Here is a 21,972-nt window from a genome sequence, read left to right on the forward strand (position 1 = left end):
CGGATACATGGCTCACGGATTGCAAATGATACGTTACTTAATGAGAAGGATGTATCCGAGAGAGAATAAGGATGTACCCAAAAGGGGAGGAGTGTATCAGAGAGGGAATAGGGATGCATCCGAGAGGGGTTTTTTGTAATTTTTTTAAATGATAGAAAATTTTAGAAATTATGATAAATAAGACTTATATTTATATAATTTTTCTTAAGTAATTAATAGGTGCCAATATATGGAGTTTTAACTTAAGTTATTTATAGGAGATTTGTAAAGACTTGGATAACTTTATTAAATAATTTTCATAATTTGCCAATTTTCAAAAAATCATTTTTTCACTTTTGAAAACAAATACTATGTTTCTTTTCTCTCTTCAATTATCACAACAAAACATGACCAAAAGTCTACTTAAATAATCATTTTTTAAATACCATGTAGTAGTGTCAAAGTGAGGGGAACTTTCTTGGAAAATGAAGACTTACCTTCTCCCTCTTATATATATATATATATATATATATATATATATAGAAATTAAGGTTTGTGAGTAATTAGAAGCTCCATATATAATTATGGCAGGACTAGTGTTCCAGCGTCAAATGGATTATGTAAAAAAGGGAGCATGGTCTCCTGAAGAAGACCAAAAATTGATGGATTATATCATGCAATATCGTATTTGGAATTGGTCTCACATGCCCAAATTTGCAGGTTCAACAACAACAACAAAACTTCATCCCAACTTTTTATTGTTGCTTTTAGGTTTTTTTTTTTAAAAAAACAAAGACTGCTTTTAGGGTTTCATCATCACATATGTATATATTTTTGTTAATTAGGGCTATCAAGAACTGGAAAGAGTTGTAGACTCCGATGGATCAACTACTTGAGGCCTGATCTAAAGAAAGGACCTTTTAGCATCGAGGAGGTGGAAATTGTGATCAGAATGTATCAATCGCTTGGAAATAGGTGAGAATTAAACCTTAGCTTTAGTAACATAGATATATATAGCTCATTTTCGAGGAACCAATTACATGTTTTAATTTGTTAAAGGTGGTCAGCTATAGCTAAAGAATTGCCTGGAAGAACAGATAACGAAATCAAGAATTTCTACCACACACATTTAAAGAAGCACCTTGGGACAAAAGTTGAAGTGAAACCTAAATCAAGGTCCAAAAAGGTGAATAAAGCTAAACAAATAGAGATGAGTACTCAGAAGAAGCCTTTGATAACTACTTGTCCAAATATTGAAGGTCCTAATGATCAATCACTTGATTTCACCAACTCCTCCTCTTCTAGTTACATCACATTTGATGAAAATTATGAAATCTTGGAAACATCTAATCAAGACAATGATGTTACTTCAATTGTCAATCAAGTTCATGACGATAACATAGTTATATTGGAGAGTAATCCAGAGAGCAGTACGCCTTCATCATCAAGCAGTGTTGATTTGCACATAAATGATTTCATGGATGTGAGTGTTCATTCATCTAATGTTGTTGATTTCTGGTTGGACCTATATTTGGCAGCGGATAATCTGAAGATCTAAGTGGCACCGGAGGTTTAATTATGTTCCTTTTGATGTCTTCTAATTAGTTAGTAGTACTACGTACGAGCAACATATATATGTGGTATGCATTTCGAATTCATGGCCATTATGTTAAGTTTGTTGAATTACGTACTTTGTAATGTTTGGAGCTCTTAAATTAAACATACATATGTATTTAATTTGTTCGTCCAAAACAACATGATTGTTCAATCTCTCAAGTTCTATAAGTATAAGGACTTTTCCGAAGTAGTCTAAGAAAATATATAGTATACTAGGGCTTTGTTGGAATCTGAAGAGAATTTCTTGTATTAACCCCAAAATAATGGTAGTTTACATAATATATAAGAAATCTAAATAAGGCTGGTGCCAGAGGAATTGTTAGAAATAGAATTGGGAATTGCCTAGACTCACGACCACATGATTAATACAAGCTATAAACTTCTTTGGAAAATCCAGAAGATCATAAATGACATTAAGGGGATGTTCTTGCAAAATTTGCTACATAAATCCAACTGCTAGCCTAAAATATTTATGCATAAGGAAGAGTTAAAAAGAACCTCAATAGGCATTTTCATCTGTGAAGAATGATCCATAACCATGGCTTAAACATCCATAGATACAACTGAAGAACAGATCAGAGAAGAAGATGCAGAATTGGGGAAGAACAAAATTGATTTCCATTATAGAGATAGTACGTATTTATACAATGAGAAAAGTGTCAACTAGTGAGTTAACATACTAACTGAAAAGTAACAGAATTGACAGTTGGCTAACTAACTATTCTAACTAATTAATTGATTATACTAACTAACTAATCAGACTAGTATTATAATTAGCTAAATCATAAGACTCCCCCTCAAGTTGGAGGTGTGGAGAACACTGATAACTTGCTCAATGCTGTAGAATGTTTGACTCCAATCAATGTCTTAGTTAATATATCTGCCAGCTGATTATCAGAGTTTATGTGATGTAATGAAATGAGGCCTGTCTGAAGCAGATTTCTCACAAAATGACAGTCAACTTCAATGTGCTTAGTGCATTCATGAAACACTGGGTTTCGAGCTATATGTAGGGCAGATTGACTGTCACAGTATACTGCAATAGGCACAGGCAATGGCAATGTGGGTTCTGTTAATAATCTGCTCATCCATACTAACTCACCTGCAACTTTCCTTAGAGCTCTATACTCTGCTTCTGCTGAAGACAAAGATATAGTCTCTTGTTTCTTGGACTTCCAGCTGAGTGGACTGTTGCCTAACAATATAATATAATCACTTACTGACTTCCTGGTGTCAGGGCAGGCAGCCCAATCAGAGTCGCAATAAGCTTTGACATCATATGACTGTTCCTTGGACATGAAGATTCCTAGAGTGGGATCAGCCTTGAGATACCTTAGTATATGAAAAGTTGCTTGTAAATATGGTTCTCTAGGGTCCTGCATAAATTGGCTGAGGTGTTGTACACTGTATGATATGTCCATCCTAGTGTTAGTCAAGAAATTCAACTTCCCAATAAGCTTTCTATAAAACAATGGTTCTGACAAAGGATTCCCTTCCTTGGCATGGAGTTTTACTGCAGGGTCAAGTGGGGATGTACAACTGCTCATACTTGCAACTTTGTAACTTTTTAACATGTCAAGAACAAATTTTCTTTGAGAGATAATAAGTCCATCATCTTTGTAAAGTACTTCCATCCCAAGGAAATAGTGTAACCTTCCCAAGTCCTTAATCTTGAACTTGTCATGGAGGAAGGTTTTGAGTTCCTCGATCTCAATAACACTTGTGCCTATTAGAATCACATCATCTACATAGACAACAACAAAAATGATGGAATTTGCAGACTTCTTATGAAACAAGGAATAGTCATTCAATGAGTGAGTGTACCCTTTTGAATATAAGGCTTCAGCTAATTTGGCATACCATTGTCTGCTGGCTTGTTTCAGGCCATATAGGGACTTGTTTAGTCTGCATACCATCCCTGGTTTGTGCACTACTAGACCCGGAGGAACCTCCATATATACCTCTTCATGTAAATCTCCATGAAGGAATGTATTATTTACATCAAGCCGAAATATATTCCAACCCTTCTTTACAGCTGTGGCTAGTAGAGCTCTTACAGTTGTCATCTTGATTACTGGTGAAAAAGTCTCTGTATAATCAACCCCAGCTTCTCGGGTGTATCATTTTACTACAAGTCTTGCTCTGAATCTCTTAATAGTCCCATCAGCTTTGTGTTTTACCTTATAAACCCACCTACATCCTATGGCCTTCTTGTCACTAGGTAGATCAACAAGATCCCAAGTGTGATTTGTATGCAATGCTTCAAACTCCTGTATCATGGCTTGTTGCCAAGCAGGGTTCAAAGCAGCCTCCCCATATGAAGAAGGTTCATCATCATTACTGACATTTCTCACAAGTGTTTGACTCTCAAGTGCCAAGGCTTCAGGTGGTACATATGTTGGTGTTTGGAGAAGGCAGTATTTAGGGAAATATTTGAATTCTGACACTGTTTAGGCATAGTCTTGGGCAAAACATAATCATGAAGGTATGTGGGCAATTTATGTGGCCTGGATGGTCTATTGCAAGCTGTAGGTTCAGGATTAGAGGTCTGAATGGTAACAGGTGAATTAGTTACATGATTAGGTGAAGTGTGAGATGAAATGTCACTTGCATCAATTACATCATTTTCAACATGTTGCACAGTTTGTGATTCAATATCAGTATGCATAATGTCTNAGAAGACAATATTTAGGGAAATATTTGAATTCTGAAACTGTTTAGGCATAGTCTTGGGCAAAACATAATCATGAAGGTATGTGGGCAATTTATGTGGTCTGGATGGTCTGTTTCAAGCTGTAGGTTCAGGATTAGAGGTCTAAATGGTAACAGGTGAATTAGTTACATGATTAGGTGTAGTGTGAGATGGAATGTCACTTGCATCAATTACATCATTTTCAACATGTTGCACAGTTTGTGATTCAATATCAGTATGCATAGTGTCTATGAAAGGTAAGAATGCAAGACATAAGGAAAAGAATAGACATCAGGAAGAACAACAAAAGGAAAAATGTTTTCTTTAAAAACTACATCCCTTGAAATGTGTATCTTTTTGGTGGCTAGACTTAGAACTTTGTAGCCTTTTGATCCAAAAGGGTAGCCTATGAAAATATGGGGTGTAGTCCTGGCTTGGAGTTTGTCCCTATGAGGTTTTGGAAGAGTAGGATAACATAGACAACCAAAGGTTTTTATGTGGGAATAAACTGGCTTAGTTTTGTACAGCAACTCATATGGACATTTTCCTTTTATATGAGAAGTAGGAAGTCGATTGATGATGTATGTAGCACACAACACACACTCACCCCAGTATTTAAGAGGTAATTTGGATTGGAAAAGAAGAGCCCTGGTAGTTTCTAATAAGTACTTGTGTTTTCTTTCCACCACCCCATTTTGCTGTGGTGCGAGGGACAGGTTTTCTCATGAATTATTCCCTTTGTTGTAAGAAAGGTTGAGGTTTCTGTATTTACAAACTCAAGGCCATTGTCAGTTCTTATGGTCTGAACACTAGTGTTGAATTGATTCTCAACCATGGACAAGAAATTTTTGATGACTACTAAGGTGTTGCTCTTACACATTATTAACTGAGTCCATGTACTGATGTACACCTACTATAATCATTAACAAGTGTGATAAAATACCTACATTTATCATGTGTCACCATGTGGTAGGGACCCCATAGATTTATGTGAAGCAATTGAAATAGTTTAGTAGAGGTATGAGTGATGTGAGAAAAAGGCAGTCTTTCTTGCGTTGCTATTGGGCAAATGTTACAAAGAAATGATTGTTTGACAGAAAATCTTTCAAGTATAGACTTAATCTCCCTCATTTTCACAAAAGGTACATGTCCAAGTCTATTATGCCATAACGCATTCACATCATCACAAGTATGAGTCATAAAAGAAGTAGAAAAATCAAGATTCTTATTAAGTGGAACACCATGTTGAGTACCAGTACTATGTTTACATGAAGGAACAGGAAAAGAAACAGACTTAGAATTGAAAACATCTTGAGACCTAGAATTGAAAACATCTTGACTTGGCACACAACCAGAAGTGGAAGTGGCTGAAGCAGTACATGTAGTACCAGGATGATTGGGCTTCATCAGACACTTAGAACACAAAAAATAGAGTCTATCCTTTGCTTCACCAATGACCAGAGGCCTCTTCATTGAAGGGGCCTGCAGAATGCATAAGGATTCAGAAAAATACACAGTGCTTTTAGGTATGGATTTTGAAAGGCAATTAATTGAAACAAGATTGTACTTAAAAGAAGGCGCATACAACACTTTATGAAGAACAATGTTTGATGCAAGTACTACACTACCAATTTTCACAACTTTCACCTTGTAACCATTTGGTAAGGTAATTAATAAGGGGCAAGGAAGATAGGTAATGTTTGTTAAGAATGTTATGTCAAAGGTCATATGATTAGAGGCTCTTGAGTCAAGGATCCAAGAGTCAATTTTATTGTGAGAGCATCTGCATGGTAACTTGCCAAAATCAATTGAGGAGGTACATGCTATCATATCTGCAAAATTCACATTACCAGTAAAGGCATTGTCCTTTTCAGCTTGAAACTATCGTAGTAACTCCACAAACTGAGCATACTGTTCTCTTGTCAATTAAGGACCTGTATCAGCATGATTTCCCCTGTGCTCCTCTTCTCCTGAACAACAACCACCACCATGAACATCAGCCATAAGACCTTTTCCTTTGTTGACCCTGGGATTTTGATTATTGCATGTATCCATTCTGATTAGAGGTGTTTGAATTCTGATAATTATTTATTTGTGGGTAGCCATGCAACTTGTAGCATTTTTCCCTAGTGTGTCCTGATTTCTTGCCGTAATCACATATAATACGAGGCTTGTTGCCATTGTAGGAATTATTCTAAGAATAGTTAGTTCAGAAGTTAGGATTTGTGTCGCCTGTAGAAGAATAATTTGCCCTCATGGACCTAGAAGTGCTTGCTTCTGCTGAACCATTTGTATTAAAAGCAATAGATTCCATGACCTTCTTTCCTGAACTGCTTGCATTCAGAGATTTAGACTCCATGAACACTTGAGCATTAGGTTTAATTTCTCTTTTTTTTTTCATCCTGCACCAACAAAGAAAAGGTTTGTGCTAGGGAAGGTAGCGGATTCATCATGAGGATATTCCCTCGAACTACAGTGTAAACCTCATTCAATCCCATAAGGAATTGAATCAATCTCCTATCCTGCTCTACCTTGAATATACTATCCTTAGCTCCACAAGTATAGTTACAGTTACATTGAGTTTTGACATGTAATGTGCTTAATTCTTGCCACAACCTTTTCATCCTAGTGTAGTAGGTAGTAATGTCTAAAGTTCCCTGTGACAGCTCATTGATCTTACGTTGAACCTAATACAGCTTTGCACCATTGGTTTGATCATATCGATCTTCCAATTCCTTCCACAATTCAAATGAATCGAAGACATATTCCACACTTTCTACAATTTCCTTAGACATGGAATTGAGAATCTAGGATGTAACCATGTCATCACACCTTCCCCATTGACGGAAACGTGATGTTCCTCGATCGGGCCTTTTGCAATCACCATTGATAAAGCCCAGTTTATTCTTAACTGACAGAACTCTAAGAACACTTCGTTTCCATGATCTATATCCTACTCCATCAAAAGGAGTTTGAACCAACGATACACCTGGATTATCCGAAGGATGCATATACAAAGGAAAACTAAGATCTTCTCCACTAGTACCATTGTTGTTCACAGTATTCTCATTTGAAACAGAACCACTTTCAATCACCATTGAAGATTCAAATCAAACACTCACAGAAGATGAATCGATCTAAATGAAGAAATGCAGCGGAAAATAGAATGGATCTAAAACAAAACTCAATCTAGCATGTGATCAAAATTCAACACAGGAGTAGAACAAAAATCAAAGATGAAGTATAGAAGCACAGACGAATGAAATTACCTCGTGCTCTGATACCATGTGAAGAATGCTCTATAACCATGGCTTAAACATCCATAGATACAACTGAAGAGCAGATCAGAGAAGAAGATGCAGAATTGGGGAAGAACAAAATTGATTTCTATTATAGAGATAGTACATATTTATACAATGAGAAAAGTGTCAACTAGTGAGTTAACATACTAACTGAAAAGTAACAGAATTGACAGCTGGCTAACTAACTATTCTAACTAATTAATTGATTATACTAACTAACTAATCAGACTAGTATTATAATTAGCTAAATCATAAGATCATCCTTCGTTTCAATTTGTTTATTTGGTTTTAACTTGATACAGTTTAAAATAGTAAAACAAAGAGTAGTATTTTTTTTAATTGTGTGGCATTGAACTAAAAATATGTCGAATGTACCAAAATATCTTTTAATCTTGTTGTTTCTGTTATCTCCTGTATTTAAGTTAGTCAAAAATACAGAAACAGAAAAAAGATAAAATTGACAAAATGATTTTTAATTTCAGTCCACAGAAACCACTGTGTTTCCTTAAGAAATTTAATCCCCTCACTGTACCCGAGGTTGCAGATTAATTTCTCCCAAGATAAAACGGATTAACCTGTTAAAGAAGTAGCGGTACCTCAAAGTTCAATAACTTCAGCGAACGCAAGAACAGCAACAAGAGCACAAACAGACTCAGTCGATCGACTATTTTATTTATGTAAGAATATGTATGCAGAGAGGAAAAATTTGCAATGTTTGAAAAAATGAAAAAGACCTCTTATTTATAGCCATTTGCAGCAAGGAATGCGTCTGTTCAGAAAAATCTGTTCAGACCCGGTTTTTCCAGAACATTGTGTTCTTTGGAAAAAGTAACGACTTTTCGGAAGGATTACCGTTTGGGAAAAGTAACGACTTTTTGGAAGGATTACCGTTACACGTGAATTTCAATTAAATTCAGTTGCGCCAAATTAATTATGTTATTTAATTAACATTCTGAATTAATTTATAAGAGAAAGGAAATGATTTAACAAGATTGATTAAATAAATTTTGTCCAAAATTATTATCAATCAAATCATTTACCAAATCCGAAGCCGAAGCCGAGCAAGCGACGATGACGGCGCGAGGGGGCACCTTCTTCTTAACCCTTTAAGAACTAAAGGAAGTGTTTCCTAATATAAGGACAACAATTTCCTTTCTTCTACCAATATGGTAAAAATGACCTTTCATTTGAACTTTTGCAATGATGACTTTTCATTTTCCCTCCAAAATTGGTTCCCCCACTTTCATTGGTTCTTCTACTTTCCATTTTCTCTTTTTATTTCCCATTCACACCTTGCTAAACCCAACAGTTTCAAGCATGTCCCGTGGAAAGTTAGAATTAAAAAGCTATCAAGGGAAAATAGGATTCATTTTTAAACCGACTAATTAAGAAAATAGGACAAACAAATTGAAATGGAAGAAGTAATTTAGTTCATTTTCTTGAAAACAATTACAAGTACTACATTTTATTGGTTACTCTAATTATCAAAATATGACATTAGTCAAACAATTTTCACAAAATAAAGGAAGCAACCGAGAGAATTTTGCAAAACAAACAAGTCAAAGGTCAAAAACCACGCGCATTAACGATAAATTAGAGATTTTCACCTGATTAATTAAGATAAGACTTCTTAGTATACATATATATATCTGTACTTTGACTTAATTGGTAAGTATGAATAAGAGGACAAACATAAAATCCTTTTTGACCGCATTAGACGAAACACGAGGTACTATAATCACAAATTTAATATTTATTTAGATCATTCCTTAGTTTATTTAATAAAAAAAATGGATATAATAGTTGGTTAACGTTAAAAACAGAATATGTTAATTTGAAGTGAATGTTTCAAACTTCTTTCTCCGTACATTCTCCACAACCCTGTGCTCCTTACCATATGCATACATGACAATATTTAGCCAAGTTACGATAGGAAGGGTGTGAACACCCCTTTTTTGGCTAGATTGCTTGCAATCTGTGATTGTATATCAGGTTAAGATGTCCCACATCAGGAGAGCCGTAGAGGAATGAGAATTTGGTCTCCTTATTTAGATTTGGACACACCTTTCCTCATGAGCTAGCTTTTGGGGTTGAGTTAGGTCCAGGTGTCATATCTTTACATATCATGGGTAAGGTCTAGTCCCCCCCCCTCCGCAGAGGCGAAACCATGATTTCAAGCATGTGGGTTCTAAATTTTAAAAAAGGACAATAATCTTACCTAAAGGAACAACCGTCAAATTAATGAATAAATATGCAAGTATTTAATTCACTAAAAAAACGACGATTTGATTCCTAAAAATCACAAAAACACAAATTATGTTAATGAGATGTTAGTCATGTTTGAAAACATTATCTTAGATAATGTTATTGTAAAACTTAATTTAATAATATGATTTATGAAGATTTGAGTAATTGATTTTAAAATTTTAAAATATTGTTTATAAAATATGAATGATTTTTTAATATAAATTTCGAACAGTTTTACTATAATCTTCAATATTTTTCTAAGTAAGTTTAAAATTATTAAATTCACCACTAACATTGAGACACCTAAAACATATATTTTATAAGTTTCATTATCACCTAGATCCATTATTGTCTTCAAAAGTTAAGATTTTGAAAAGCAAACAACAATTATTTTAATATAATCCATTAGCAATATGTGAAATAACCCTAGAATCAAAGATTAAAAATTACTTTTGAATAGATAGTTATATAGGGTAAAAACAAACAAATAAGAAAAAAATGAAAAAGAAGAGATAAGAGTACATAGTGCATACCGGAGGGCAGAGGTCGGATAGTAGCAATCAAATCAATAATAAAAGTTAGAATCCTAACTATTGAAAATAAATTTGGCTTAAAAGTTTTTCAATATCTGAGTAGAAATCAATAGTTAGATATTGTTTTAGAGTAGGACACAAACACTATTTTTCTGTTTTGAACCCACGTCGTCGCGCGGACAAAAGAAATTCGTTGGGTGCACAAAGATCACTAGGCCACCCGCCTCACTATGCTTGTGGGTTCGCATGAAATATATATGTACTTTGTATTTGATATTTCAATACGAATATAAGATATATGGAAAAGCCAGTGGATTCGTCTGAACCCCCTTCTGATACAGTAGCTTTGTCACTGCCCCTCCGTCTTCTCCAAATTATGATATACAACACATTCAGAATTTACTCAATCTGTCCCTAATTATTTATCCACTTTTCCTTTTATAGTTATTCCTAATTAATTGTATATTTTGACAAATTAAAAAAGGACAATTTTCTTTTACCTATTATACCCTCAATTAATTACTTTAAAAAAGGTAGAACTTCTTGTAAATCTTAAGTTTTTAATTCATCCACTTTATAATTAATAGGGGTACAATGATAATCTATTATATCAATAATCATTTTCTTAATAGACACGTCAATTTAAAAGTGGACAAATAATTAGAGATACAAGAAATATTATACAGTGTTTGGGTTATGAACAAAAGGTCGAATATGAAATTTGCTAATTAATGCTTGGGAAAAAGGATAAATATACCCCCGAACTATTGTTAATGGTATATAAATACCCTCCGTCATACTTTTCGTTCACTAATACCCTTGCAGTTCAAAAATCTGTGCACATTTGCCCCTCTCACTAACAGAAAAGTTATTTGGTACACGTGGCGCAATCCTACGACCCTATCCGATTTGACCAATTATTTAACTTAAAATTCAAATACCCGCCCCATTACCCTTTTAACCCACCCAATTTACCCATTACCCACACAAATAAACCCATTTTCTTTTAAGTCATCTTCTACCCATCAGAGAAATAAAATCTGATTAATTTTTCATACTCATTTATAGTTGAGTTGACACCATAAGTTTCAAATCCAATAGTTTGTGCATTACTAATTTTAGAATCATATTTACTCAATCACCGTGAGGCCAAGCAACAATCCCCAATGGCAGCCGCAAAACACCACTACTAGCATAGCAACAACAACAATTTGAGCTAAAATTAGCACAGATCTCATCAGAAAAGCAGGAAGAGAAGAGAAGAGAAGAGAAGTGTGGGGGAAAAAGAGGTAAAAATTACTGGGGAAGTGAGTGGAACATTGGGAATAGCAAGTGGGTCAACAGATTCTTGCAGAGAATATGTCGATTAGATCTCATAAATTCTGATTGGTATGAGAAGACGGTGACTGAAAATTAACTCTTGTTGGCGTTGATTGTCGGAAGTTGAGGATTTAATTTAGTTGGTATTAGTTTGCAATTCTTCCTTGAGTTTCAAAGTGAGCTTTCATGGTACTTGAGGCCTGATTTTAATGAAAGTTCTAGATAAAAGAAGATGACTTAAGAAAATGGGTTTATTTGTGTGGGTGATGGATAAATTGGGTAGGTTAAACGAATAATGGGCGGGTATTTGAATTTTAGTTAAAATAATTGGTGAGAGTTGTAGGATTGCGATACGTGTACTAAATAAGTCTTTCGTTAGTGGGAGGGGTAAATGTGCATTGATTTTTGGACGGCAGGAATATTAATGAACGGAAAATATGACGGAGGATATTTACATACCACTAACAATTGTTCGAGGATATATTTGTCCTTTATCCCTTAATACTTTATACTCTCCCATCTTCTTCATTACAAAGTTAATTGAGAATTCCAAACAATTTTTATACTCTCTCCATTCAGTTTCATCTGTCATGCTGCGCTTTTCAAAAGTTAACTTGTCTAATTTTCAAAGTTAAATTAGATTACATTAATTTAATATTTAAACAAAAAAATTAGATATTCAAAAAATATACTAAAGGTATTATAAATTACAATTTTTTGCATAATAATGTGAGGCCAAAAATATATTTTCTTATCATTATTTGTCTCACATTTATTATTTATATTTACCCTTTTTGAGCATTAATTTTATGAATTGTGCTAAATAGTGTATTTTATTTGTAGGAGTACATTGGTATAAAATTGAAGAAATTTAGAGCTAAAACGAATTAAATATGAAAAGTTGAAGAAAAAAATCAATCAAACAACTTAATGAATTAAACTTTATAAAATAATATATATGTTGGTTGAAGTAGAATTAGAATTGAAATTGAAATTTCTACGTGGCATCATATGAAGAATGAAGAAGCGCAGGGTTGAGGCGGCGCATCACTGTTTCATGCAGAAAAGAAAAAGGAATGCAATACCTTTTGGTTTTGGATTTCAAATTTAATTTGGACTCAGTTATTTTATTTAGGGATTTCTATATTTATAAATAGTCCATAAAAATAATTATTTATGGGAGATCAATCATAGGGCATCAAGTAGAAAGTCGTCAATATTTTTTAGAGTTCTTTTCTTCTTTTTATTTTCTTAGAGATTAGTGGCTAAATGCCCTTGTTCTGGGGTTGTAACTACGAATAGATTGTTGATTATTTAAAGGCTTTATTAATTCTTGGTTGTCATTATAAGATACTTCTATATTCTTGTTTTAGTATTTTATGTTTGCGCACCATAAGATAAATCTATTATCTAATCCTAAAATCGAGAGAAAAGGGGTTAAATAGACTAGAGAATATAGAGAACTCGGTCGACCCATTTGATTGAGGTGATTCGTGTTCAGGGTGACGCCCGGACGAACAACTTGCGTGGTTACGAAATATGATGAAATATAAATGCTCGCCAGTTAGTCTATTTATCCATGCTCAACGATGTAGTTAGATAGCTAACTGGAGTAGGCGACGAGAGGTGTGTAGCTCAACTCATACAATTAACCCTATAAACCAGTAACTTGACAACTAAAATTAGTTCTAAGCCAAGAATATGATACATGAAATTCTTTGCATGCTGCAGCCCTGGAATTGTCCAACCATTGTAAGTAATTTTATTCTGTTCTTGCATTCTTTTCTTTTGGCACTCTTAAATAAATAATTAGACCAGTATAATTTAGTAAAAATAGTTAATTGACAAGTCCTTTGGGTTCAATAATGTAGTTCTTTTAAGAGTCAATATATTACTTGCGCGACCGCATACACTTGCGTGTGCAATTGGGAGCAACACATATCAATATGATGGAAAAATACATCGTATAATGTTAGTCAAAATTCTTATCATTTGGCTCTAAAAAAAATAATCATGACAAATAAAAATGGACAGAGGGAGTATTAATTTTGTAATAGCACCATCTAATTACATTAATTTAGGGTCTGTTTGGATTGACTTAAAAGCTGGTCAAACCCATTTTTAAGTCATTTGTAGCTTTTAGAAATGTTTGATAAGGTTAAAAATGACTTTACAAAAGTTAAAATCCAAAAGTAACTCTCTTCTACCTTTTATTTTTTAACTTAAAAGTCATTTAAGTTTGATTTTTTATTTTTTGATCTAAAACTANCACATGTCAATATGATGAAAAAATACATCGTATAATGTTAGTCAAAATTCTTATCATTTGACTCTAAAAAAAATAATCATGACAAATAAAAATGAATAGAGGGAGTATTAATTTTGTAATAGCACCATCTAATTACATGTAACTTAGGGTCTATTTGAATTGTCTTAAAAGTTGGTCAAACCCATTTTTAAGTCATTTGTAGCTTTTAGAAATGTTTGATAAGGTTAAAAATAACTTAATTATAAGTTAAAAATGACTTACAAAAGTTAAAACCCAAAAGTAACTCTCCTCTACTTTTTATTTTTTAACTTAAAAGTCATTTAAGTTTAATTTTTTATTTTTTGATTTAAAACTATTGAAACGATTATTATATAGTACTTCGACTTCAAGATCAACTTGCTACATGTATAATTTTTACATATAGCAAATGTCAAGAGATGATCAATGCAATGTTTGCTTATCCATGCAAGATAGCCAAAAAAGAAAAAAATGCCTCGAAATCAATTTTAAAATGACAAATTGGTTTAAAGAAAGACCTAAGGATAGATAGAAATTCAAACGTCTAACTCTATCATTTTAGAAAATTAATTTAGACATGTCCCACACCTATAGACCCTATGTCTGAACACATCTTTCTTTTTCATTTTTCATATTCGATTAATGTTTTGACCACATAATAGTCTTGTTTTATGAGTTAACAAGTGATTAGTGCAACATCCTATTATAGGATTCATGTATTTTCCCTCTTAATCTCTCTAGTAATCAAGATTAGTTAATTATTTATATAATTGAACTTTCAATGAAAGGACAAAAAAAATTATGTGCAAGAAAAACTTTGACTTATATTTCCATTATTTTTGGGATATTATGGGGATCAACAATCCCAGAATATCACAATTAACAACAACATAATGTGGACAATGACATTTATAGGTTTTTCTTTGACCATTTACCAACCTCACGTGCTGTTGATGAATTCTCCTCACTCCACAGTAATTGATAGAAAAGAAAAAGAATTATTTTTACGTACTATTTGAAATAATTTAAATATATATTCTATATTAGTATATTCATTCAACTATATTCTATATATAATGCTTTAGTGCTATTACTAAGAGCATATATGAATCTATAGTATAACAAAGGAAAATATTACACTTTTTTTCAATAGTAGAGGGATAAATATGACCTCTACGTAGAAAAATTAAAGAGAAGGTTGGTTGCTATTAAAGTTATAATGCAAGTATTTGTAATACATTAATTAATTTAGGACGAACTAGTTAGGCATGGTTCAGTTATATGAGGTTAAATTATTTATGTATTAATTTTTTTCATCTTTTATTATGTATAAAATAATACATGAATTACCTCATAATAATTTGCACATATTTTTATTATGTGTGATTGATTATAAAATGATAACCATACTGTTTTTAATGTGCAAAATTTTATAGAAAGCAACTAAAAAGCTACCTTCCTATGGTATTCTCTATTTCTCTTTGTCGGAATTTTGTGACACTTTCTCTTTTTTAAGCCGTTCTAAAAAGAATGACGTTTCAATATTTAGTAACAATTTGAAGTTAAACTTTTCATTTTATTTTTAGTGAAAGTATTTATAGTCATACGAATTTATATGACTTATTTTAGATCACAAGCTTCAAAAGTTTTTTCTTTTTTCTCTTAAATTCTTTGCCTTGTCAAACATCTTCACATAAATTAAAAGAAAAAATATTAAATATGCTCATTTTAAACTTTTAATAAATGAATAACCCGCTTCATAACCATCAACCAAACGACCCTTAAAAAGTTAACTGTTTGGAACTTGGCTTGATGGTATATACAACGATATATGCATACTTAATATTAACAAATTAATCTCTAAACGTTTTAAGATGTTTTCGTAAGCTTTCACCTGTAAAAATATAATTATCAATTGTTAGTGCAAATTATGCCATGCAAAGTCAACATGGTAGGAACAAAGTTTGTTTCACGTCTATGAACAATTAATAATGAACATGGAGTGATTAATAATAAAGTTGGTCATTTATTCCTAAACCCTTGCTTTTTTTTGTTCTTGTAACGATCTAATTCCGTCGTTAGGGAAAACCCAATGGAGAAAAAAAAATTGGGTCAGAATACTTTTTCCATAGTAAACTGAAATTTCTCAACCTAGTCCAGATTTGGACGAAATTGGAGTTATTAAGGTGTAGCGAAATTTGGTAACAATCGGATGATTTACTTATGATTTTGATTATATGAGTAGGTAGATAACTCGTTAAGGAATCCGTACGACTTTACGGAATTGAATTTGGGCGAGTAGAACTCCCGAAATCGATCTTAGCGTGAATGGTATTTTTCTGAACGTCGTTGGTTAGAGGTGTGTTGTGAAATGGAGGTCTTGGATTTATTAAAATAGCTCACTAGTTCAAGCAAGGTGCTGGGGTGGGATTTCTGCCGCCAGGACGGGGCCGCTGTAGCGGGTCCGACGTGATTTAAGGTCGTAAATAAATCCCAAAACGTCTTTATTCTGCACTTTTCGACTTTGAGAGCAAAGGAATGACCCCAGACGAGTTCTTGACCGTTTTTCACCATTCTTGAGGCTAAAAGTAAGTTTTTAACTCCCCGAATCTATTTTTCGATCCATAGAACGTAATCTAATGGGTAATTATCGATGGGGGAAGGTTTCATCTGAAAATTATGGTGGAAAAAGCCCTAATATGGGTATGGGGACCAAGGGTTTGGTTTAGGGTTAGTGAGTTTGTTATAATCCGGATAATTAGACCTTTGATTGTTGATCTTTGCGTATAAATTGTTGTTTTTAGACCACGAACAAGCGGGAAGAATTCGAAAAGGGAAGATTCAAGTGCCTTAGGGGATTCAAGCTTGGATTCGAGGTAGGTGATGGTTGTGATTTCATATTGGTGTGATATATCTTTGTAATTGCTGCATTATAATACGTGTATGCATGCGACTGTTGCACTATTGATCACACTACTTGTGGATGAGGATAATTGAATAATTGTATGCCATAAATCACCTCTTGTTGTATGATTGTGAGAATATACATTGTGATTGTGATTGTGATATGTTGAAAGGATCGGGTGTTGCGTTCTGACACACTAACTTGGATCGGTTGCCACGTTTCGGTATAAACATGGGGTTGGTTGCCACGTTCTGGCATAAATATGGGATCGATTGCCACGTTCCAGCATAAACATTAACAGTTTGGGTGTGAGTTTCATGAGAGGACCATTGAATTGTGTTGTGTATCCACTTGTGATGATTACGTTAATATCTATTGATGATTGATATTGGAAGACTGTATGTTGCTCTAAAATGATAACCAATATGTATTGTTGAGAACGTGTGATGCTACATTGATCCTGAAAAGATGACTAAAATTGTATATGTTCAGTATATGATTGTTTTATAATGTTGTGATTACTTGCATGTGTTTCACTTATTGGGATAGCCGCGTGATCCTACCAGTACATTGTAGTTGTGTATTGATACTACACTTGCTTGTGTTTTGTTGAGTACAGGGCATCTTCAGGCGGCTATTGATACACCTCAGCGAAGTGACTATTGAGCGTGACCGGATTCAAGGGTGAGCTAGTTCTTTCAGGCTGCCATGAATCTTTCTTGTTTAAGTCCACCCTTTTCAGACTCAGAATTTTATTTAAGGTGTTGTTTAGTTTTGGGGTTGTACCCCTTGTTCTTAGACTTGTCGTTAGTAGAGTTTTAGTACAATGACTTTCAGGTTCTAGGGGTTGTTCTTCCGCATTAGTTTGGTTAGTTGTTTGTTAAAAACCTTCGAGTTTATGTGGACTCCATTTTTATTGTCATTTATACCTGCTTTTATATCTTTAAATACCTTAGTTTTCATAAAATTTGTTAGTTTGGCTTGTAGTAATGGTTCTTCCATCGGAGGGTTAGTGTGGGTGCCAATAACGACGGTCTGGGTCGTGACAAAGTTGGTATCAGAGCCCTAGGTTCATTGATCTCATTGTACCAAAACGAGTCTAGTAGAGTCTTGCGGAACGGTACGATGACGTCCGTACTTTTCTTCGAGAGGCTACAAGACTTTAGGAAAAACTCACTTCTTTCCACTCATTTGTGCTATGACTTAAATCCAATTGGTATCTGGATGATACAAATTGGTATCTTTCCTCCTTCACTCTATGGTCCGACATAAAACAACATCGGTAACACCATCACTAGGAAGAGAAAATGTGTATAGACTACCGACAGTTGAATAGGGTCACCATTCAGAACAAGTATCAATTACCTCGGATAGATGACCTCTTTAACCAATTGCAAGGTGCATCAATTTTCTCTAAGATTGATTTAAGGTCTGGTTACCATCCGTTAAAGATTGAGACAGTTAAGAATTGGGTTCGACCAAGTTCTATGATTGAAATTAGTAGTTTTATGGGGCTCGCTAGCTACCATTGTCGCTTGTGATATGAGTTGAGTCCAATTGGTATCTTCCGATTCCAATTGGTATCTCAATGAAGTGAAGTAGACGCTGTTATGCCGTAATTTTCCTAACCTTTAGAAAAATCACTTTTGAAATGTTCTAAGTATAAAACATTTTAAGAAAAATACTTAGAAAAGAGTCGCCACTTAATTTTTTAAAGAAATTAAGAAAACTTATAATTTTCAAAGATTTAAACAGAAAAAATCATTTGAAAATACCAAAGGGGGTTCGGGGTTCAATTTACACTTCGAGAAGGGTTTAAGCATTCGAAGTGCCCGCTAACATGCGGTTGACCTGCGACTTGACTAAAATATATTTGACTATTTTTAGGAAAATAACGATTTAATATAAAAAGTAATAACTTACAATATTTGATTAGTTTTGAGAAAATAATTAAATAAATGACACATTTTATATATATATTTTTTTCTTTTTTTTTTAGAGAAAGGGATCCAAAATGGAACATTTGACTCGAAAATCAAGTGATTAGAAAATTAATAGAATTAGAATAATTAGAAATTATTTAATGCATTTTTTGAAATAATAATTTAAACCAATTTAATGCATGAAAATCATTTTTTAACTAATTGACCAACCTTTTTGAGAAAAAGACTAAGTAAGTGTGTGTGTGTGTATATATATATAGATATATATTCAATTAATTGAAAAGGTTTTGATTAACATTTTTAAAAGTTTATTTGAGAAAGATACTTTAACTTACAACAATTTTAAAATGAATAAAAATGTGATTAAATGAAAAACATTAAAGCACATCTTTTCTAAGAACCAAAGTTTTAACTTAATTGAAAATATAAAATTTTGACCAATATACTTAACTACTAAAATAAATGAACACAAAACATGAAATGTATTAAAAATTAAACCAACACAAAGAATGTAACTCCTATTTTGGGGAATTTAATTAAGTTAATTAACAATTTTAAAGTCAGAGTTAATGATAAAAAAGATAAACAATAAATAAAATCAATTAAATAAATTAAAGGTAAAGGAGAAATGAATTTGGGCCCCCTTTTGTGGGCCAAATTTGCTGAAAATTTTGGCCTTTAAACCAATCCCGTTTTTGTATACAGCTGGTGTATATCAGTGTATATCAGCGTGTGCATAGGCTCTTTTCATGTATCCCTTGCTTCCGAACACCTATATTTCACCTTAGCCTTGTATTTTTGCGTTTTTGACCTTTATATGAGTGTATACATCTGCATATAGCGTATATTGAAGGTATATACGCTATCTTAGGACTTTTGGAGGCTTGTATCTGGGTTTCCAGCCCTGTGACTCGATTATATTTGCCCGGCTGACTTGAACAATGAAGAAAAGAAGTAAATTGAGCCTTTATGGCTCGACTAGAGAGTGATTAGGAGGAGAAGTCCACCATGGACTCAGAATAAGAGATTCATGCAAGAAAAATAAAACGATAAGAATTAGAATGATAATTCAAACAACTCAGAATCATTTACAGCAAATGATGAGAGACACATTACAAGGAGTATTTAATAAGCCATAACAAAAATGAATTAACAGATAAGTCTAAGTATCCACCAATAACAAAGTCAACCATTTATTAATTTAAGAACAAATAGTTGCTGGAAAACATATGTATAGCAGCCAATGCATATAAAAATAAAAATGATAATAATAAATAAAAGGGAAGGAAGAAAACACAACAAACAGTGGGGCACGGATCATGTTGACTATGAGCATCAAAGATTATATTTACCAAATTGCGTATAGTTAGTTGATTTGAACTCAACAAGATCCTAAGAATGAGTAACACACACTTCAAAGGACATTAGTTCACATAAATACATTCATACAATAAATGAAAGAACATGCTAAGGTGAAGATTAATGCATATTTATTCGATTAGAAATCACGAGGGGAGATATTGAGCTCACTTGTAACACTATATATACATTGATATTCATAACTTTCTTCCAAAAGAAAAAAATTCCAAGCATTTAAACAAACTACGGGTGAGCAAACAGAGATACACTTCTGCTTAGAACACCAAATGCTACTGAATTAAGGCACTCTTTTGAACAGCAAGTTGATGACCAATATTTCGGCTAGCATCCAACACAAAAAAACGAAAACTTGATCCAAAACACTACATGTTGAACATTAGGATAATCACAAAATTTTGAAAATAGAGAAATCAAGCTCTTGCATCCAACAAATATAGGCGATACAACACACAATTTCATATCATCTAATCTTGAGATTCTGCCTTCATTTCGGAGGGAAGCCAAACACCAATAGTAATAGAACTTAAGTGAAACCTTTGACGCTAAGAGACTGAAAACTTAAACATGAGTATTCAACGACATTCAAACAAGCGAACTCGAGATGATTGCTAGCGAAATAGACTTAAAATTACCATTGAGAAGCAGTACAACTAGGCATAAAAATAGCAAAATGTGAAGAACACAGATGCTACACATCACTATGCCAGGAATTTAATTACAAACAGCAACAATACAGACCTCCGAGACTCTGGAAACATCATTTCGAAATATTAAGGACAAAATATTGTAAAAGAAGAGGCGTTACCTTTTCGGGGGCAGCGAACTAGAAACGACGAGCTTTGGACAGTGAGTCTTCTACCACAAGATCCAAATATTAATAGCGAGCCAAGAAGTTCAAAACCGACTACAAACAGAGACTTTTCTCGGAACCAAGGATCAGAGAACGGTTTGAAATTTTTCGAGTGTAAAATGACTATTACTTCACATTAAACTCCAACTCCCAAAAAAATCGTCAAAAAAAAAAAAAACCTCTTCTAAAACTAAAAGCAAAGATGGATTTTTATAGGAGAAAATGAATTTGATTAGAGGGGAAACAGATTAAAAATTTAAATTTCAAATCCCCTTTTTTCCGAAAACAGTAGAAAGGATGGGGCTTTTTGACAAAAGAGGACGAGGGGACAGGATGAGTATGGACGCTGCAGATTTCTAGCCGGATTTTCTGGGATTTGAACGTTGCTTGCTGATGGACTGTGAGGAATAAGAACGAAGAGTATAGGGGTCGGGTATTGGCGTTGTTTTGGAACTGCTATCTGTATGTTTGGACGGGTTGAATAAGGAAAACATGGGCTGGGTTATTTTGGAATCATTGTGTAATGTTGCTAATGTTTGAGAGAATTGGGTTTGGGCTGCCATTGGATGAGAGGGGCTGCTGACAGAGCTTTTGGGCTTTGATTAAATGGCCCAAAACTTGGTCTTTTAATGGGTTAAGGATATCATAAACAATTGGCTAAAAATTGCAACAAGACAAATTTTCATAAATTAATTAACGAGCTTCTTAATCTTAAAAAAAAAAAAAAATAATTAATTAGGTTATAAACTAATTAATTTATTTACAAAACTAATTAACTCGAAATTATAACTATAACTTAAAGTAAATTAAACTAATAAAATATTTAACTAAAAATTGTAAAATCCTTTTTGATGATTTTCAAATATTTATAAAATAACATGATTGTAAAAATATACATATTCAATACTTAAAATGAT

At 33.3% G+C, this 21,972-nt stretch overlaps 1 protein-coding gene across 1 annotated transcript; it reads left to right on the forward strand.

Annotated features, from left to right (window-relative positions):
- The first annotated feature begins 590 nt into the window (after positions 1-590).
- LOC125874443 (transcription factor MYB15-like) lies at positions 591-1,712 on the forward strand. Its single transcript, XM_049555338.1, has 3 exons — positions 591-699; positions 825-954; positions 1,039-1,712. Exons 1-3 carry the CDS (start codon positions 591-593, stop codon positions 1,535-1,537), a joined length of 738 nt encoding a protein of 245 aa, XP_049411295.1. The 3' UTR covers positions 1,538-1,712.
- Positions 1,713-21,972: the final 20,260 nt, after the last annotated feature.

The sequence above is a fragment of the Solanum stenotomum genome, chromosome 8 (assembly GCF_019186545.1).
Source record: "Solanum stenotomum isolate F172 chromosome 8, ASM1918654v1, whole genome shotgun sequence".
Classification (NCBI taxonomy): Eukaryota; Viridiplantae; Streptophyta; class Magnoliopsida; order Solanales; family Solanaceae; genus Solanum; species Solanum stenotomum.